The following is an 18,113-nucleotide window of genomic DNA, read 5'->3' as shown; positions in this document are numbered from 1 at the left end:
ACGCTTCAGGGTTCAGTGCGAATGAACGAAACTCACGCTGGCACTTCTCTCTTCTCGCAGCTCTTCTGCTTGAGGGAACACGACGCTCTGGATGCCATGATGTACAGGAACACGTTCATCTGAGAGAGAAACACAGATGCTTTTATACTCTGTACACTAGGGGGAGTGTGCAAATGCTCATTAATGCTCACCGACACCACGAACGCGATGGGACCCGCGAAACTCCATATGAGGGTGTCGTAGAGCGAGAGCCAGCAGAAGTCTGGATTCCCGTAGCCTTCGGGATCCAGCCCCACCGCCAGACCCGTGATGAAGGCCGGGACGCCCCATCCGATCAGGTAGTAGAACCTCATGGGCCCGTAGTTAATGTCGCGGAGCTCGCTCAGCATTCGGTAGACGTGCAGCCCCTCCAGGAAGAGCCAGGAGAACACGCACAGCCAGAAGAAGTGCAGCAGGATGGCCATCACCGTACACAGGAACTGCAGGGAAACACAAGCATCATGTGCCATTCTGCACGCTCATGTCACAGATAGACAGACAGGAAGTGGGCGTTACCGGGTTATCAGCCTGATTGATGCCTAGGATGAAGATGAGGTGTGCGACGAAGAGCGCGGCGGCGCCGTTGTTGACGATGCTGGTCTTGTTGCTGCTCGCGGCCCGCAGGCAGGTGAGGAAGACGATGGTGAGGAAGAGGAAGCCCAGCGTCACGCCCACCGAACTCCACGTGATCAGCTTCACCGGAAGGATCTCTCCGTTCTAAAGCAGAAACACACGTTTATTCAAACTTCAAGACTAAAGCGTACACAGGGTTGCCATGTACATGGTTTTACAGCAGAATTAGGCTACTTTTACACTAAAGCTGCGACTTGTGCAAATTTCGACTGAGCAAACCCCTGATGGAGAAAACATGATTGGGCTGGTTGTGTTTCACAGATCTGGCAACCCTGAGTGTACTTCAGCCACCTGTGTTCTGCCACTGAGCAGAACGTGGAAATAAATGGATACAACTCGAATAGATGAGGAAGAATGTGTTTCTGCTTGACAGAAGAGATTGGTAAGATCTAGTCACCAGATTGACAAAGTTAGCTCTCAGTGATTGCAAGGCTGTTGCTAGGATGTTGTGAAGTGGTTGATAATTAAAGATAATTGAGTGGTTGTTGGGGCACTCTTATGAGGTGGCTAAATAGTCACCAGGGTGTTCTCAGTGGTTCCTAGGGTGTTGCTATGTAGTTGGTAAGGTTTTCTGAGTGATTACTAGGGCATTGGCAGGGTGTTGCTAAGTGGTTGCGTAAAAGTTACTAGAATGTTTAGAGTGGTTGCTAGGGCACTGTTATGTGGTTGCTAAATGGTGGTTTTCAGTGGCCACGAGGCAGTTAGTGAGGTCTTCTGGGTGATTTCTAGGTTGTTGTCAAGTGGTTGCTAGGCAGTTGGTAGTGCTTTCTGCCTGATTTCCAGAGTGTTGCTTATGGAGTTGATAGGGTGTTCTGGATGATTTCTAGGGTGTTGCTATGTAGTTTCTTTGGTGCTTTCAGTGGCTGATGGGAGCTGAGCAGAGTTTTCTGGGTGCTTTCTAGAGAATTGATATGTAGTTACTAGGCAGTTGTTAGGGATTTTTGGGCAATTGCTAAGACATTGCTATGTGGTTGCTATGCAGTTTCTAGGGTGTTCTGGATGATTTGTAGGCTGAGTTTCTTTGGTGTTATCAGCAGTTGATGGCAGCTGCCTGAGTTTTCTTGGTGGTTGCTAGGGAATTGCTGTGTGGTTACGAGGCAATCGCTAGGGTGTTGCTAAGGTTTTCCAAGTGGCAACAAGGGCATTGCTATGTGTTTCCTAAGCAGCTGATAGGGTGTTCTGGAAGATTTCTAGGGTGTTAATATGTGGCCGATAAGCAGTTGCTACAGTGTCCTCAGTGGTTGTTGCTAGGGTATTTTCTATGTGGTTGCTAGGCAGTTGCTAGGATGTTCTAAACTATTTCTAGGGTGTTGCTATGTTTTTGATAAACAGTTTCTTAGGTGTTCTTAGTGGTTGATGGCAGCTAGCAGACTTTCCTTGGTGGTTGCTAGGGAATTGCTGTGTGGTTACGAGGCAATCGCTAGGGTGTTGCTAAGGTTTTCCAAGTGGCAACAAGGGCATTGCTATGTGTTTCCTAAGCAGCTGATAGGGTGTTCTGGAAGATTTCTAGGGTGTTAATATGTGGCCGATAAGCAGTTGCTACAGTGTCCTCAGTGGTTGTTGCTAGGGTATTACTATGTGGTTGCTAGGCAGTTGCTAGGATGTTCTAAACTATTTCTAGGGTGTTGCTATGTTTTTGATAAACAGTTTCTTAGGTGTTCTCAGTGGTTGATGGCAGCTAGCAGACTTTCCTTGGTGGTTGCTAGGGAATTGCTGTGTGGTTACGAGGCAATCGCTAGGGTGTTGCTAAGGTTTTCCAAGTGGCAACAAAGGCAATGCTATGTGTTTCCTAAGCAGCTGATAGGGTGTTCTGGAAGATTTCTAGGGTGTTAATATGTGGCCGATAAGCAGTTGCTACAGTGTCCTCAGTGGTTGTTGCTAGGGTATTACTATGTGGTTGCTAGGCAGTTGCTAGGATGTTCTAAACTATTTCTAGGGTGTTGCTATGTTTTTGATAAACAGTTTCTTAGGTGTTCTCAGTGGTTGATGGCAGCTAGCAGACTTTCCTTGGTGGTTGCTAGGGAATTGCTGTGTGGTTACGAGGCAATCGCTAGGGTGTTGCTAAGGTTTTCCAAGTGGCAACAAGGGCATTGCTGTGTGTTTGCTAAGCAGCTCACAGTTGTTCTGGATGATTTCTAGGGTGTTAATATGTGGTGGTTAAGCAGTTCTAAGTGGTTGGTTGTTAGGGGTTTCTTGGTGGTTGATTGGGCATTGCCATGTGGCTGTAAGACAGGTTGCTAGGGTATTCAGGGTGGTTGTTAGGGTGTTACTAGGAAGTCAGTAGAGGTTTCTGAGTGACTGAGTCTTTTGGATAAGTGCGAAGGTCTTGGTTTGTAGTTGGTAAGAAGTTGCTAGAATATTTTCAGTGGTTGATGGCAGTTGCTAGGGTGTTCTGGGTGATTGCTAGGTACTTGCTAGAACATATAAGTATACCGCCCCAAGTTAACAAAGACCAAACCTCTGTCACTCAAGTAGTTCTGATTGGGTTAGTGTTGGGTTAGGTTGAGTTGAGTCACCTCTCGGCGTGAGATGTCCATAAGCACAGCGAAGCTGGTCATGTGGTAACACTGGCAGCTGATGTGTGTGCTGTTCCTGAAGACCACCTCACAACCCTTTGATGACCAGCCGCCTGGACCGCCAGCACTGCAAACACAACACAACACATACTTACTCACAAACACCTCTTCATATCCACACACTATAAACACACACACGCTTGTCTACTCACACAATGGAGTGGTTCCAGAACACACAGATGGGTTTAGAGCGCTCCTCAGTGGTCACCAGGCGGAACTGCACTGTGATGGGTTTATCCAGCGTGTGCTGCAGCAGCTCCTCGTTATCGTGAACCGTTATACTGACCACCGGAGTGTTGATGACCGGACGCTTGGGCACCCTGAACACACACACAGCGTTAGATATGTATATGTCTCATCTGGTCTGGTCTAGTCTAGTCTAGTCTGGTCCGGTCTCACCTGAGGCTTCTCTTGTCGGTGTCGTATCTCTCCGGCAGCAGCGCCGCTAGGCTGTGGAAGATGATGACGCTGGCGATGGCGTCCTGCTCGCGTTCGTCCGGGTGTCGCTTCTTCCGATTGGCCGTGTGGTTTCTGCCGGACTCTGCGATTGGCTCGCTGTGGTGCCGCTGACCTTTGCCCTCAGGAGCGGGGATGAAGACTGAGTCGGGAAGAGTGACGGCTGTCTCCAGGTCGAGTGGGCGCGGCCCACGCAGAGACTCGTAACGCGGCAGTTTAGCACCAGCGAAATTCATCTTCTCCAAACGATCGATGGAGATGACTGGAATGATACAGACACAAAAACACTTTAAAACTTTAAACTAAGTACATTTTGCCAATCTGAAACTCAAAGATCCTACTGGATTTATTTAGCCAATCAGAAAGGTTTCTGGCCTGCCAATCATTTTGATGCGTTTGGAAGGTTGGATTTTGAATGAAATGAAACAGACCGATGTTGGGTGTGACGATGGTGAAGGGGCTCAGGTAGGTCTTCCTCATGTTCTGCGCGAGTGTGTTCGTATACTCCTCGAACTGTCGTAGGAGCGTGGCCGTGCCGCCGTCCGTCTGTTGGATGAGCTCCCAGTGTCCACGCGTGTCTGCAGACAGGATGGCACTGCCCACGTGCATCAGGTGCTGCAACAACAAACAATAACAAAATGTAACTACTTTTAGAGGGTGTTGACACTTGTAGTTCCGTTCGTTTGGTTCATTTGGTCCAGATCAAAAAGGAAAATGATACATTTGGTCTTGGTCCGCGATTAGCGTTCACACTGGCATTTTGACAGTGATAAAGACACCAAATCTAAAGGCATAGTGATGTGTTCACAACCTGATTGGTTGGGTTGAATGACATTTATTTCGTGACTTAACTCACAGTAGACTCCAAACAAGAGGAAAAGGTGGGTTTGACTTAAAGCAACCTAAATCCGGCACTAATTCCTAATTTGGTACTTTGTTGCGTTCAAATATCATTCGAACCACACCAGGGTTTTAATCGAACCAAACATGAAAAGTGTAACCACACCCTTTGTTCGCAACTGCTTTGTTACTTTTAAAATGCATCTAGTATTATTAACCAAAAAAAAAAAAAAATTATCATTTCCTGTAAATTTGGTGCAAATGTTCAAATGTATTCCCACTTCTCTAAATTTCAAGAGAATTTATTTAACTAATGGTAAATAGTTGCATCACTACATTTAGTACGTAACTACTTCAAAAGCGTTACTTTTAGAAAGCGAACTACTATTCCTAATAAAATAACATATTCCTATATAAATAATTATATATACACCTATATAAAATAATTATTCCTAATAAATAAAATATGTTACTTTGTCCGTTATTTAAATGATGAAGTAACTGAAATATACAAATTTATAAATAACGCATTTAATAATTTAGAAATAATCAGTTTCTCTACTTAAGAAAAAATGTGCAACATTTTGTAATTGTACCGTGTCTCAGCATTAAAAAAGCACATGCATACTTTGTAAATCAGGACTTTTTAATGCTACAAATGAGAGAAAAGCTAAAAAATTTGTTGACAAAGCTAAAAATTGAATAAGGTTGTAAACTCGCCATTTTTAAAACGTGAACTAATATTCCTAATAAATATAACAAATTACGCATTATGCATTATTTTGTGTTATTAAAATGATGAGGTAACTGGAAGATGCATGGTTTCTTTACTCAAGAAAAACGTGCAACATTTGTTAATTGTAGTGTAATTGCAGCGTTACAACTGCACACTCATACTCGCACTACTATTTTTAGTTTGTAACAACTTAAATATCGTTACTTTTAAAATATAAACTATTATTCCTAATAAATATAACAAATTACGCATTATGCTTTATTTTGTGTTAAAGGAACACTCCACTTTTTTTGGGAATAGGCTCATTCTCCAACTCCCCCCGAGTTAATAAGTTGAGTTTCACCGTTTTGAAATCCATTCAGCCGTTCTCCTGTTCTGGCGATATCACTTTTAGCATAGCTTAGCATAGATCATTGAATCCTATTAGACCAATAGCATCACGTTCAAAAATGACCAATGAGTTTCCATATTTGTCCTATTTAAAACTTGACTCTTCTGTAGTTATATCGTGTACTAAGACCGGCGGAAATGTAAAGCTGCGAGTTTCTAGGCTGATAAGATTAGGAACCACACTTCCATTCCGGCGTAATAGTCAAGGAAGTTTGCTGCCGTAATATGGCCGAAGCAGGCGCAGTAATATCACGCAACACGTGACCAACTGCATGCACAGTAAAGGATCCTTTGATCCTCACATGCAGACTGTTTGTGTTTTTGTTTTGATTTGTATCTTTTAATACATTTATAATCATTAATTGACATAACTATTTATAATCATTTTATAATCATTAGTCATTCATATAATGCATTATTTGATTGTTTATTAGTTGATTATTTTTATCATTTATCATTTTATTGTACTTCGATTTCTTATTATTTTTCTTTGCATATGCATTTTCATTATTGTTCAGTCTTATGATTGTGGGGTTTCATGAGTTCATTGTTTGCTGTGTTCCTCAGACGAAGTCTGAACATTGAGACAAACGCAACTAAGATTGTTCAATAAACTCTGTTCTACCTTTTTACCATCATCACTTCGTCTCCTGCTTCTGCTCTTTTCTGGCCTTCATCAGTCAACTTCTTGACTGACAGAGAACTGTTTTAACACTCGTTTTGGGTATTTTGGATACCAGACAAGACTTGCTGTTAACAGGGTTTGGGTACAGACAGCGCTGCGACTAGTTGTTCTGTTACCAGAAAAAACTATATTTCCTGACAAGATCTGGTGTCCGGGGCTGGATCTTATTTATCTTGACGTGGGGACTCAATCTAACAACAGGGAGCGTTCCTCGTCGGAAGTTACTGAGCTGGAACTAATTCCAGGCGTTGCGTGATATTACTGCGCTGCTTCTACCTGTTCCTTTGAGGTAACTGGAATACACATGGTTTCTTTACTTAAGAAAAATTGCACAATGCGTTAATTGTAGCGTGTTGGTGCTGCAGCTGCGCGTGCGTACCTCATTGAACAGGACGTCCTGAGTAGCGGTGAGGTTGAAGCCCTGCTGGCTGCTCTCGTGCTGCAGTACGGCGCGCGTCAGGTGATACGCGATCTTCACGTCGCTGCCGTAGAAGTGTTTGGTGCTCTTTGTTGCGTTACTCAACAGCGCCGCCGTGTGCTGGACGTTACCAGAGTCCATTAGAGATGCGTTACGTGCCAAACGCTCCGACTGCAGACAGACAAGACGTGAGGATGCATGGATCACATGGTAACACGACAGGTTCATGCCAAGTGTGAGATTCTCACCAGAGTCTTGAGTTTATTGAAGCTCATGGATGTGCAGTTGAAGAGGTTTGGTGACATCCAGCCCTTGTGCTCGTCACAGTGACGGATCGCAGTTCCTGCGCAATACAACGCAAATACAAGAGTTTATAAGTAAATGACAAACTAAATAAAATGCATAAAGTGTGCGGTTCCTAATGCCAAAGTAGTATATAAATAATTAGTGTTATATAATGGTTGATTCGTACCGATGGATCCTTTCGGACACGAGACGGCCGCCGGCAAACCGAACTTGGTTCGCGGCCACCAGATTCCCGCTTCGATGGCCTGCGGACAGCTGTCGTAGATCACTGAACACAAACACACGCGTGTTACTGAGGGATTGTGGGATATGTATGACGGCACGATGATCTGTGTGTGAGAGACTCTGACCTTCACAGCCGCTGGGAGAGACCTCAGCGAACGGGTTATCACAGCGATCACACTGACGACCGATGACGCCCGGCTTACACGGACACTGACCGCTGTCCCGATCACACGCACGCGAGAACGAGCCCACCGCGTAACAGTCACACAGCAGACACGCCGCACTCGACGGAGGCCGGAAGTGATTGTCCTGACCAGAGAAACACACGTTAAACGGCTGATTTTTACCGAATTCTGAGAATTTTTATGAATAATAACAACGTAAAACTAGATCAAAAAATTTGTCAAGACATACTTTAGGTTGTCTTGAGAAAGCCTAGCTTGAAAGTTTAAAGCAGCTGTAAAGGCTTAAAGTTTTGAACTTTATATAGATAGATTGGATGATTAGCATGTTGCTAGCATGATTCTAACATTTTTCTAACATGTTTCTAGCATGATAAGAAAGTTTACAAGTTACTACCATGTTTAGCATGTTTCTAGCATGATTAGCAAGTTAACTGCATTATTAGCATGTCATTAGCAAGTTGCTAGCATGTTTTTAGCATGATTAACAAGTTCCTAACATGTTTCTAGAATGATTAACGAGTTGTTAACATGATTAACAAGTTACAAGCATGTTGACCTTGTTTCTAACATAATTAACATGTTATTTGCATTATTGGCTTGTCATTAGCAAGTTGCTAGCATGTTTTTAGCATGATTAACAAGTTACTAGCATGTCATTAGCATGTTTCTAACATGATTAGCAAGTTGTTGTTACCATGATTAACACGTTACTTACATGTTTAACATGTTTTTAGCATTATTAACATGTTACTGCATTATTAACATTTCATTAACAAGTTGCTAGCATGTTTTGACAAGTTATTAGCATTTCATTAGCATGTTTCTAACATGATTAGCAAGTTACTAGCATGTCATTAGCATGTTTCTAACATGATTAACAAATCACTAACACGTTTCTAGCATTATTAGCAAGATGCTAACGCATTTCTAACATGTTTCTATCATGATTAACAAGTTGCTAACATGTTTCTAGTACGATTAACAAGCTACTAGCATGCTAACATGATTAGCATGTATCGCGGTTATCAATAGTTAAATAGATGATAAATATTACATAGAAGGGAAGTTTGAATGGATTAGAAATAGTTGATAGAAGGGAATTTGATTTAGTCTCAAGGGATTCTGGCAGTTTAAATTTGAATTTTGACAGTTGGAGTTTGAATTTTGACAGTTGGAGTTTGAATAGTGTTGATCATTTGAACATTGTCAATGTAAGTCTATATGATTTTTATGATTTTTAATCTTCAATTTGAAGAAAACTGTAAGTGGGACCAGTCTGAAAAGACAGAGCACACTAGGTGAGATCAGTCTGAAGAGCTAGGTTGAGTTTGGTGGTTCTAGCTTGAAAGCTAGGAGTAGTGTTCAGAAATTTAGTCCAAGTGGAATAATAATAAAAAGTTAAGTAACAGATCAGTAGGTTGGTTTTCTCAAGCCAACCTAAAAACAACATTTATTAAACAATACTAAAATAAAAAATAGAAAAAAAAAGTTAAAGAAAATAGCATAATAAAAAGTAAATGTTAAAACCAGTACAACAGTTATTTATTAAACAACAGAAAAATTAAACAGTACAAACTTTTTCAAAACTAAAAACAGTAACTGAAGACAGTAATAAAGTTTCATCATACCTTGCAGCGACACACACCGCTGGTCTTGTTACAATCGGCGTCGAACCCTTTAGCCGTGTCACAGTTACACGGACCACATGACTTATCGCCCCACCATCCGCGCGGACACGGCAGATCCATCCTGAACACAGCACGCGTATGTTAGCACACGTCATCACAGGTTTACGTATCTATGGGTGAGTCAGTAAACATTCATACTTCTTCTCGCAGTACTGGCCGAAGTAGCTGCTGGGACAGTTACAGCTGTATCCGTGGGCGGAGCTTGACTTCCTGCTGCATGCTGATTGGTGCTCGCAGGGGTTCAGAGCGCAGGCGTCGCTGCAGTTGTTGCCGTAGTAACCTGTTATCATGTGTAAACAAAACAAGAAAACAACTAACTTTAATTTAAATCACAACAGAAAATATAAACACGCTAACGCAATGTAGATAAGCTCTATAATCAAACTGACCGATGTGGCATCTGCACGAATGCCTGTCCCAGTCGTCGCTGCAGTCGCTGTGAGCGGGACACGGGTTCGATCCGCAGGGGTTCGGCAGACTGCAGCCCGACTCCACATTCACCACGTGAGCCTGATGCATGCTGGGAAACACGGGAGCCGAGGTGGATTCACCCAGACGCAATCCCTGTGGACGATCACATGTGAGATTGTGATCACTGTGAGCACATGTACAGCTATCTTTGTGAGGACTGGTTTGAGTTTTAGACCATCAGAGTGAAGTGTGTTTTCTAAAATGAGGATATTTTGGCCAGTCCTCCCTTTCTGAGGAAGAACAAGTTTATCTTATAGTCTCGTCAGACCACAGGACATGGGGCCAGATTCACCAAACATTCTTAAGAAGAAATTTCTTCTTAACTGCCATTTTCTTTTTCTTTTTTAAAATAAGAAAAAAGTTAAGGATATTTTGTATTCCCAAAAATTCGTCTCAGGAATATTCTTATCTTTTTGCTTAAGTTTGTTCTTAAGACAAAAACTAAGAAAATTCTAATTCTTGAAAAGAATCTTCTTGAAAACCATCGTAAATAACTTCTTAAAGTTAGGATAGCCCGAGACTTGTCTTAAGTTCCAAATAGTACGAATTATTTACAAAAACAGCACAAAAATGAATAAAATAGATCGCCGAAGCTACAGAGAGACCCTTTTAACTGTTCAAAAACATGACGCATTTAAAACGTGAAGCCGAGCGCCAGTCAAGGTTGTGACGAAAATAGTGTGCGTGCTTATTATAATTATTAGGATAGTCTGCAGAAATCGCAAAAAAGACGATCCTTGAATTGCGATTATTATTTTATAAATGCGTCTTCAGCCATGCATTCACTCAGATCGACGTTTCATTTTCTTTAGAGAAAAAAATTAAGATGTTCTTAAGAACATTAAGAATTTTTCAAGAATTGCACTTAAGAACATTCTTACGAACTTCTTAGGATTTATCTTAAGAAATTTCTTAATTTATTTCTTAAGAAGATGTTTGTGAATCTGGCCCATGGCTCCAGTAATTCATGCTCTTGTTGGTTGTCTTCAGCAAACCGTTTGCAGGCTTTTTTGTGAGCCAGCTTCAGAAGAGGGTTCCTTCTGGGATGATGGGTATGCAAACCGACTGCTTTTGGCTAATCTCCGCCGTCTTAAATCCCAGATAGTACAAATTATTTAACGAATTTATTGCATTATTTCAAATTAGTTGTTATATTTAAGCTTTGCAACAATACTAGCTACATATAATACATATTAGGACTATTAATAGAGATGAGCACGAGATCACTGAAGTGACAGCGATGACTGATAATGAAAACAATGATCGGTCATGATTAGCCTATGTATGACCTACTTTTTGCTGATGTCAATACATACTCTACAAAAAAGATAGGAAGATTTAATTAAACATTTTTTTATATATTTTTTTAGCCTATAAATACGACATAATCTTTGGCCGTATTTAGTTCAAATGAATGCGTAGGACGCGTTGAATAAAACAGATAGCCGAAGCTTCAGAGAGACCCTTTTATAACTGTTCAAAAACATAACGCATTAAAAACATGAAGCCGAGCGCCAGTCAAGTTCGTGACGAAAATAGTGTGCGTGCTTATTATAATTATTAGGATAATCTGCAGAAATTGCAAAAAAGACAATCCTTGAATTGCGAGTTTATAAATGCATCTTCAGCCATGCATTCGTTCTTCTTAAGAAAAAAATGAAGATGTTCTTAAATTTCTTAATTTATTTCTTAAGATGTTTGTGAATCTGGCCCATAGATCCAGCAATTCATGCTCTTTTTGGTTGTCTTCAGGAAACCGTTTGCAGGCTTTTTTGTGAGCCAGCTTCAGAAGAGGCTTCCTTCTGGGACGACGCCTATGCAAACCGACTGCTTTTGGCTAATCTCTGCCGTCTGTAGCTGTGTGTGACTGTTATGATCACCTGAACACATCCTCTGAATCCACCGACGACTTTATTCTTGCCGTCTGTGATGCCGCCGACACTCACGCTCTTCAGTTTAACACCCTTCAGCTTAGAGTCCAGATCCATAGACGACTACACACAAATACATTCAAATGATTCAAGTCTTTACAAAACATTCTAATTTATTAAACAATAATACAGTAAACATTTTAACGTTTTCAGATCACATGTCTGACCGTGTACAGGCCGTGGTCGAGGCTCAGCGCTGCCGTTATGCTGCCCGTCGCGGGGCCTCGGAGCTCCAGCAACACGTGATGCCATTGGCCGTCGCTCACTGTGACGTCATCAACACGAGACACGGTGGAGTCCTCGCCGCGCTGGACCGACGTCAACACGTAACCCTCCCTCAGCTGACGAACACACACTCATTATTTAGATAAACACTGATGACATCATCCTGCACTACACTCACGTCCGTCCAATCAAACACACTCTAGAATGAAGCATACATATAAAACTATAGCATATCCACATAAAACATTAAAAGAAGCAAACTGAACTAGATAAAAACGTTCGTCAAGACAAACTTTAAGTTGGCTTGAAAAAGCCTGATCAGAAAGTGTGAAAAAGTTTTCGAAAGTTTTGGAAATTGTAGAAATGTTATGGTTTTCAGTCTGAAAAAGATTAAAGTTTAAAATAGTTTTAAAGCTCGATAGATAGATATAGAAATATTAGGTCAAGTTAAATTAGTTTAAATAAATTATAAATATAGTACATAGAAGGGAAGTTTGATTGAGCCTCAAGGGATTCTGGGAGTTTTGACAGTTGGAGTTAGAATAGTGTTGATCATTTAAACATTCCCTCGATGTAAGTCTATGGGATTATTCCAAGTTTTAATTGTTATTTTTAGGAAAATCGTAATTCCGATCAGTTAGAAAAGTCTGAAGATCTGGCCTGAGTTTGGAGTTTGTAGAGTTAAAGGAGTAGTTCACTTTCAGAACAAAAATGTAGATAATACTCACCCCCCCTTGTCATCCAAGATGTTTGTCTTTTTTTTTCTGCAGTCGTCAAGAAATTATGTTTTTTGAGGTAAACATTTCTGAACATTTCTCCATTTAATGGACTTAAATGGTGCTCTAAAATTTGAACCTCCAAAGTGCAGTTTAAATGCGGCTTCAAAGGTCTACAAACGATCACAGCTGACGAAGAAGGGTCTTGTTTACTGAAACGATCGGTCATTTTCTTAGAAAAATATTTTTAATATACCTTTTAAGCACTGAAACTCGTCTCGCACTAGGGCTGTAATGCGCTTTCGCAATGTTACGTACTACGCAGTCATGTCCAAACCACGTATGCGGAACTACAGACCCGGTGTTTACAAAGCGAACTTGCAAAGACAAACGCTCTTTACCAACAAGGTACAACGTAAAGTACAACAATGTCGGATGATTTTGAAGCTTGAGGAGAACATGAGATGGAGTTTTTCCGCCGTTCCCTACCTTTTTGAGCTGGAATACACAGAAGAGATTATGTAGATTACGTAGAGTCGGGAACGCGCATTACAGCCCTAGTGCTAGACGAGTTTCAGTGCTAAAAATGTATATTAAAAATATTTTTCTAAGAAAATGACCGATCGTTTCGGTAAACAAGACCCTTCTTCGTTGGCTGGGATCATTTATAGCCCCTTGAAGGCACATTTAAACTGCATTTTGGAGGTTCACATTTCGAAGCACCATTTAAGTCCACTATATGGAGAAATTTCCAGAAATGTTTATCTCAAAAAAAAAACTATTTCTTGACGACAAGGGGATGAGTAAATTATTAGTGCATTGTTGTTCTGAAAGTGAACTAATCCTTTAAGTTGGCTTGGAAAAGCCTGATCAGAAAGTGTGAAAATGTTTTCGAAATTGTAGAAAGTGTAAAATGTTATGGTTTTCAGTCTTAAAAAGATTGAAGTTTAAAGTAGTTTTAAAGCTCTATAGATAGATAGATATAGAACTATTAGATGAATTTAAATTAATATTAGAAATATAGTACATACAGTAGAAGGTAATTTGGTTGAGTCTCAAGGGATTCTGGGAGTTTTGACAGTTGGAGTTTGAATTTTGACAGTTGGAGTTTGAATTTTGACAGTTGGAGTTTGAATAGTGTCGGCTCATTTGAACATTCCCTCAATGTAAGTCTATGGGATTTTTCCCAGTTTTAATCCTCATTTTTAGGAAAACCGTTATTCTGATCAGTTAGAAAAGATCCATCAGCTGGAGTCAGATCAGTCTGAAGATCTGGACTGAGTTTGGAGTTTGTAGAGTTAAAGATCTAGGAGGAGCAGCAGTCAGACATTTGAGCCTCAGAAGAAGTTTAAATAGCATTTGAGTAAGTTGGCTTTCTCAAGCCTGTTAAACTCAGGTTTAGAGTGTAAGATGTCATATCACATGCAGCCAGCAGGTGGAGCTGTAGACACATAAAACAGACAGTGCACCTGCTGCTGAAGCTGCTCAACCGTGTGTTTGTACCTCACTAACCATATTTTAGGAACATATTTTGCAGAAGTGAGCTAAAGCTGACTAAACCTCTGTTTAGGAATGTCCTGATGTGTGTGTTGAACTGCACCTGTATGGTGAGGTTGTGCTGCTGAGCTGAACTGATGTGTATCAGTGTCGCCGTCGGCTGTCGCGAGCGGAACATGAACTCCAGGTGCCACGGAACCGTCACCGCCACAGACAGATCCCGCCACGTCAACACACCGTTACCCCGGAAACGCAGCGCATTGGGCATCGCTGCAGACAGACGGACAGACGGGTGTCATTACTGACCGATCTCAACGCTAACAGACGCGCGGTTCACCTGACGCTCGCTCACCTTTCTCACAGTTTCGTCCTCCGAATCCCAGCGGACAGTCGCATCGGAACGAACCCCACAGATTGACACAGCTGCCGCCGTTCAGACACGGGTTAGTACTGCAGAAATGACGCTTCGCAGAGCATCCTGGGAAAACACAACAGGATAACATTGTCATTGGAAACGCTTACATGTCAAAGCAACTTTACAGTTTCAAACAGAACTAGATAAAAAAAAGTTTGTCAAGACAAACTTTAAGTTGGCTTGAGCAAGCCATACCAGAAAATTTGAAAAGTTTAAAGAAATTTAAGAAGTTAAAAAAAATTTAAGTTTGAAAAGTTTAAAAGCAAGTTGCTAGTATGTTTTTAATTGTTTCAACATGATTGACAAGTTGCTAGCATGTTTTGCTAGCATGATTAACCAGTGACTAGTAGTGTTGTTTTTGGCGGCCGATTTTAATTTTAGTTTTAGTCTAGTCTTAGACTAGTCTAGCCTAGTTTTAGCCATGTTCATACTCTTTTTAGTCTAGTCAAGTTTTAGTCGACTAAAAGTCTGAGCATTTTAGTCTTATTTTAGTCAGAATTACCCATGACTGTTTTCGTCTAGTTTTAGTCGACGAAAACTGATGACATTTAGTATATTAGTATATTTTAGTCTAGTTTTAATAATGCAATTTTATTTAACCCAGTCAATATAGTATAAGTACCTAGTAGTATAGATGAAACCAAAGTTTTCTTGTAGCCAAACCCATTTCAAACAAGGTTATCTTATTATATTGTTGTTACCTTATAGGCTCAAGAATACATCCATTCCAGACATGGAAGATGCTCTAATTTGAATTTACAATATTTATTTTACCTACCAAACATGTTAGAAGTACACACACATAAATTGAAATAAAATAGCATCACATGACAATGGCAGAAAAAAATATATACATTTAAGTTTAACAAACGTGACTGCTTCGTATTCTGATTCAAACACAAACCCCTTGCGCAGGTTTCAAGTGTCCTTCACTTCTTTATTAAGAATACATCATAATACGAATGTTCATTCCCGCTTCAAAAGCACTTCTGATTAATAATAATATCAGTCAGTTTAACAATATTCTTAATTTACTTTGATCATCTATGGCTACACAAATCATGCTTGTACTTTTATAAGTTTATTTACAGATTAATTAATTTGTGTAAGTCAAATATTATGGTTTTCGTAGCACAAATTGATTCATTTTATGAAACTGTCCAAAAATCGCTTTGACATCTGGGACGCAAAAAAAACGTTTTCCACCTTTGACCACAAGATGTCATTAGTGTGCAACGTGTTGAAAAGCTTCGAGTAATGAAGCTTTTTACGATACAATTAAGGGGAACGCTTCGGTGCTTCGAAAAAGCTTCCCATCACTACTAAAAAGTAGGAAAACGTATGTGTCGTTTCTTCTTTCTCTCCCAAAGACGAACCCCAGCTGACCAGCCATCGGTCCGTTTCTCTGTGTCAAACTTAACTTAGTTTGTAGTCGTCTTCTAGATCAGTGTTTCCCAAACTTTTTTTCTGGGGACCCACATTTTAAAGTCGATAAATCCTTGTGACCCAATAAACATTAGGCCCATATAGTTCATATATCACGAAGAGAATTTATGCATTAACAAAATATGTATGACCATTTTTAAGGTCATGCTTCCACTTAACTATTTAAAAGAGATACAGATATTTGACAAAGCACTTTTTTTTTATTTAAGTAAACTGCAGATTTGCAGAAAATGTTGTTTACCACAAACACAATATTTATCCGTTATTTTGATATCAAATCAAAAAGTGCTTTTTCAGCATTGCGATCCTCTTTTATCACAGTACACTAATACAATAACAGACATATTCACGTTTAAACTCAATAAAAAACAACGTATTATTCAATGCACTTGACTTCTAGATTTGTAGCCTATATTAAGTTGCTCAAGCAAGTTGCAACATATTTAAACACAACATAGGGAGGCTATAGCTTCCTTTTTTTAATTAAAAATTGGGCTATCAAAAAATATTTTATTTAAAACTTACCACAGACAGAAACAGTCGGCTCTCATGCTTTTCTTTCGCATTAAATCTTTATTAAAAACAATCCTTTTAAAGAACTTTTCTACCTGGACAAGTGCACGTATTATGTTCCCTTTTTCTTTAAAACTGCATTTTTGCTTATTTTAAACCTAGCCAAAAAGCCACGTGTTGACTGTGAAACAGTGGATTTCATTTATATGCATTTATGGGACATTTTCGTGTCAATCCATGTTCATTTTTACAGCGAACAATGCGCTGTCACTTTAATTCAGCGCTTGCAGCACAGCAAAAAATAGACTCTGCCGAAACTATCGCTGCTCTGCTGCAAACGCACTGCTTCTGGGACGTACTGCCGGACAGCAAAAAAAATACGCAACGCATACGCACTGCAGACGGAGTATGTGTGAAACAGGCGATGCATAGCGCAGCTAAAGAACAACAACAAAAAAAGAAAGCAGAAGAAGAAAACGACGAGCTCCCTCGTGCGGCTAATAGGTGAACTACACATATAAATTTTAATCAAGAGTATATAGCGCACTGAAAAAGAGTGCTCGACTTGGCGACCCATACAAAATCTCCCGCGACCCACTTGTGGGTCGGGACCCCGCCTTTGGGAATGACTGTTCTAGATAATGCCGCGAGTGTGGTTTGAGAAAGTGACGTCGCCTGTGGTTTAGGCTAGAAGTGATACAGCTCTGGCTGCTGGACATGCGCACATCAATCTAACGTTATAACATTTCGTTTCGTCTCATTTTCATCAACGAAAATGAAGACATATTTTAGCATAGTTTTTATTTTGTAAACCACATTTAGTCTCGCTTTTATTCTGTCAACGACGTTGCATTATACATTTTATCATAGTCATCGTCACATGACCAGCATTTTCGTTTCGTCTCGTTTTCGTCACGCGATAAAGGATCATTGACGACGATATTTAGTCATAATTTTCGTTGACGAAAGCAACACTAGTGACTAGCATGTTTCTAACATGATGCTATCATGATTAATACATGTTGTTAGCTTGATTAGCATGATGCTAACACGATTAACAAGTTACTAGCATGATTCTAACATATTGCTGGCATGATTAGCAGGTTTGTTTTCTACTTTCTCAAGCCAGCTTTAAAATAGTGAGTTGAAGGAAAGTGGCCAAGTTGCTGTTTCATCAGGCCTTGAAGAAATCTAGAGCTGAGTATCAACAGCAGAACACTGAGAGCTAACAGCATGTTTCCTGATCATATCTCCCTCAAAAAAGTGTGAATAGCAACGGTCCTAGTACTGAGCCTTGAGGTACTCCACACTGGACTGCATACTAATGCTCTTCCACTAATGCCAACAATCTCCGAATCTGTTCAAAAGCATGTTGTGGTGCTGTGATCTGGTATTAATCACCGGCTAGCGTTCCGTTATTAGCGAAGAATCCGGCCATGTCGACGTGCCGCTGGTCGATGCGCAGGTCCTTCATGCAGCCCACGAACTGCCGGTTCCTGACAGGAAACTCTTCTGGGAGTTTGGGAACGCCGCCCAGCAGCAGTGGCCCGGTCAGATCCAGAGACCTGCGGCGAAACAACAACAACATTACAGACTCACACTCTCACTGGCGATCAGCGCGCATTAGACTCCTGCTCTTACTTCTTGGATCCTGATTGGCTGCCCTGAGCGGAGCACGAGTAGTTTCCGATCACGTGACCGAAGCGCAGAGCCACAGACGAG

The 18,113-nt window shown here is 40.7% G+C and overlaps 1 protein-coding gene across 1 annotated transcript in view; it reads right to left on the bottom strand.

Annotated features, from left to right (window-relative positions):
* celsr2 (cadherin, EGF LAG seven-pass G-type receptor 2) overlaps positions 1–18,113 on the bottom strand; it is a 71,913-nt gene that overhangs the window by 11,998 nt on the left and 41,802 nt on the right. The window contains exons 7-26 of the mRNA XM_073844329.1: positions 18,033–18,109; positions 17,793–17,956; positions 14,370–14,495; positions 14,121–14,287; positions 11,747–11,920; positions 11,529–11,642; positions 9,567–9,741; positions 9,316–9,457; positions 9,118–9,238; positions 7,430–7,613; positions 7,246–7,347; positions 7,022–7,116; positions 6,735–6,944; positions 4,136–4,319; positions 3,648–3,966; positions 3,401–3,568; positions 3,189–3,315; positions 556–756; positions 192–479; positions 37–119 (exon numbers count right to left, since the gene is read on the bottom strand). Of these exons, the coding sequence (XP_073700430.1) occupies positions 37–119; positions 192–479; positions 556–756; positions 3,189–3,315; positions 3,401–3,568; positions 3,648–3,966; positions 4,136–4,319; positions 6,735–6,944; positions 7,022–7,116; positions 7,246–7,347; positions 7,430–7,613; positions 9,118–9,238; positions 9,316–9,457; positions 9,567–9,741; positions 11,529–11,642; positions 11,747–11,920; positions 14,121–14,287; positions 14,370–14,495; positions 17,793–17,956; positions 18,033–18,109 (3,221 nt within the window). The remainder of the gene's footprint in view (positions 1–36; positions 120–191; positions 480–555; positions 757–3,188; positions 3,316–3,400; positions 3,569–3,647; positions 3,967–4,135; positions 4,320–6,734; positions 6,945–7,021; positions 7,117–7,245; positions 7,348–7,429; positions 7,614–9,117; positions 9,239–9,315; positions 9,458–9,566; positions 9,742–11,528; positions 11,643–11,746; positions 11,921–14,120; positions 14,288–14,369; positions 14,496–17,792; positions 17,957–18,032; positions 18,110–18,113) is intronic.

This window comes from Garra rufa, chromosome 7 (genome assembly GCF_049309525.1).
Source record: "Garra rufa chromosome 7, GarRuf1.0, whole genome shotgun sequence".
NCBI classification, from domain to species: Eukaryota; Metazoa; Chordata; class Actinopteri; order Cypriniformes; family Cyprinidae; genus Garra; species Garra rufa.
This window is presented reverse-complemented; position numbering and strand designations above follow the sequence as displayed.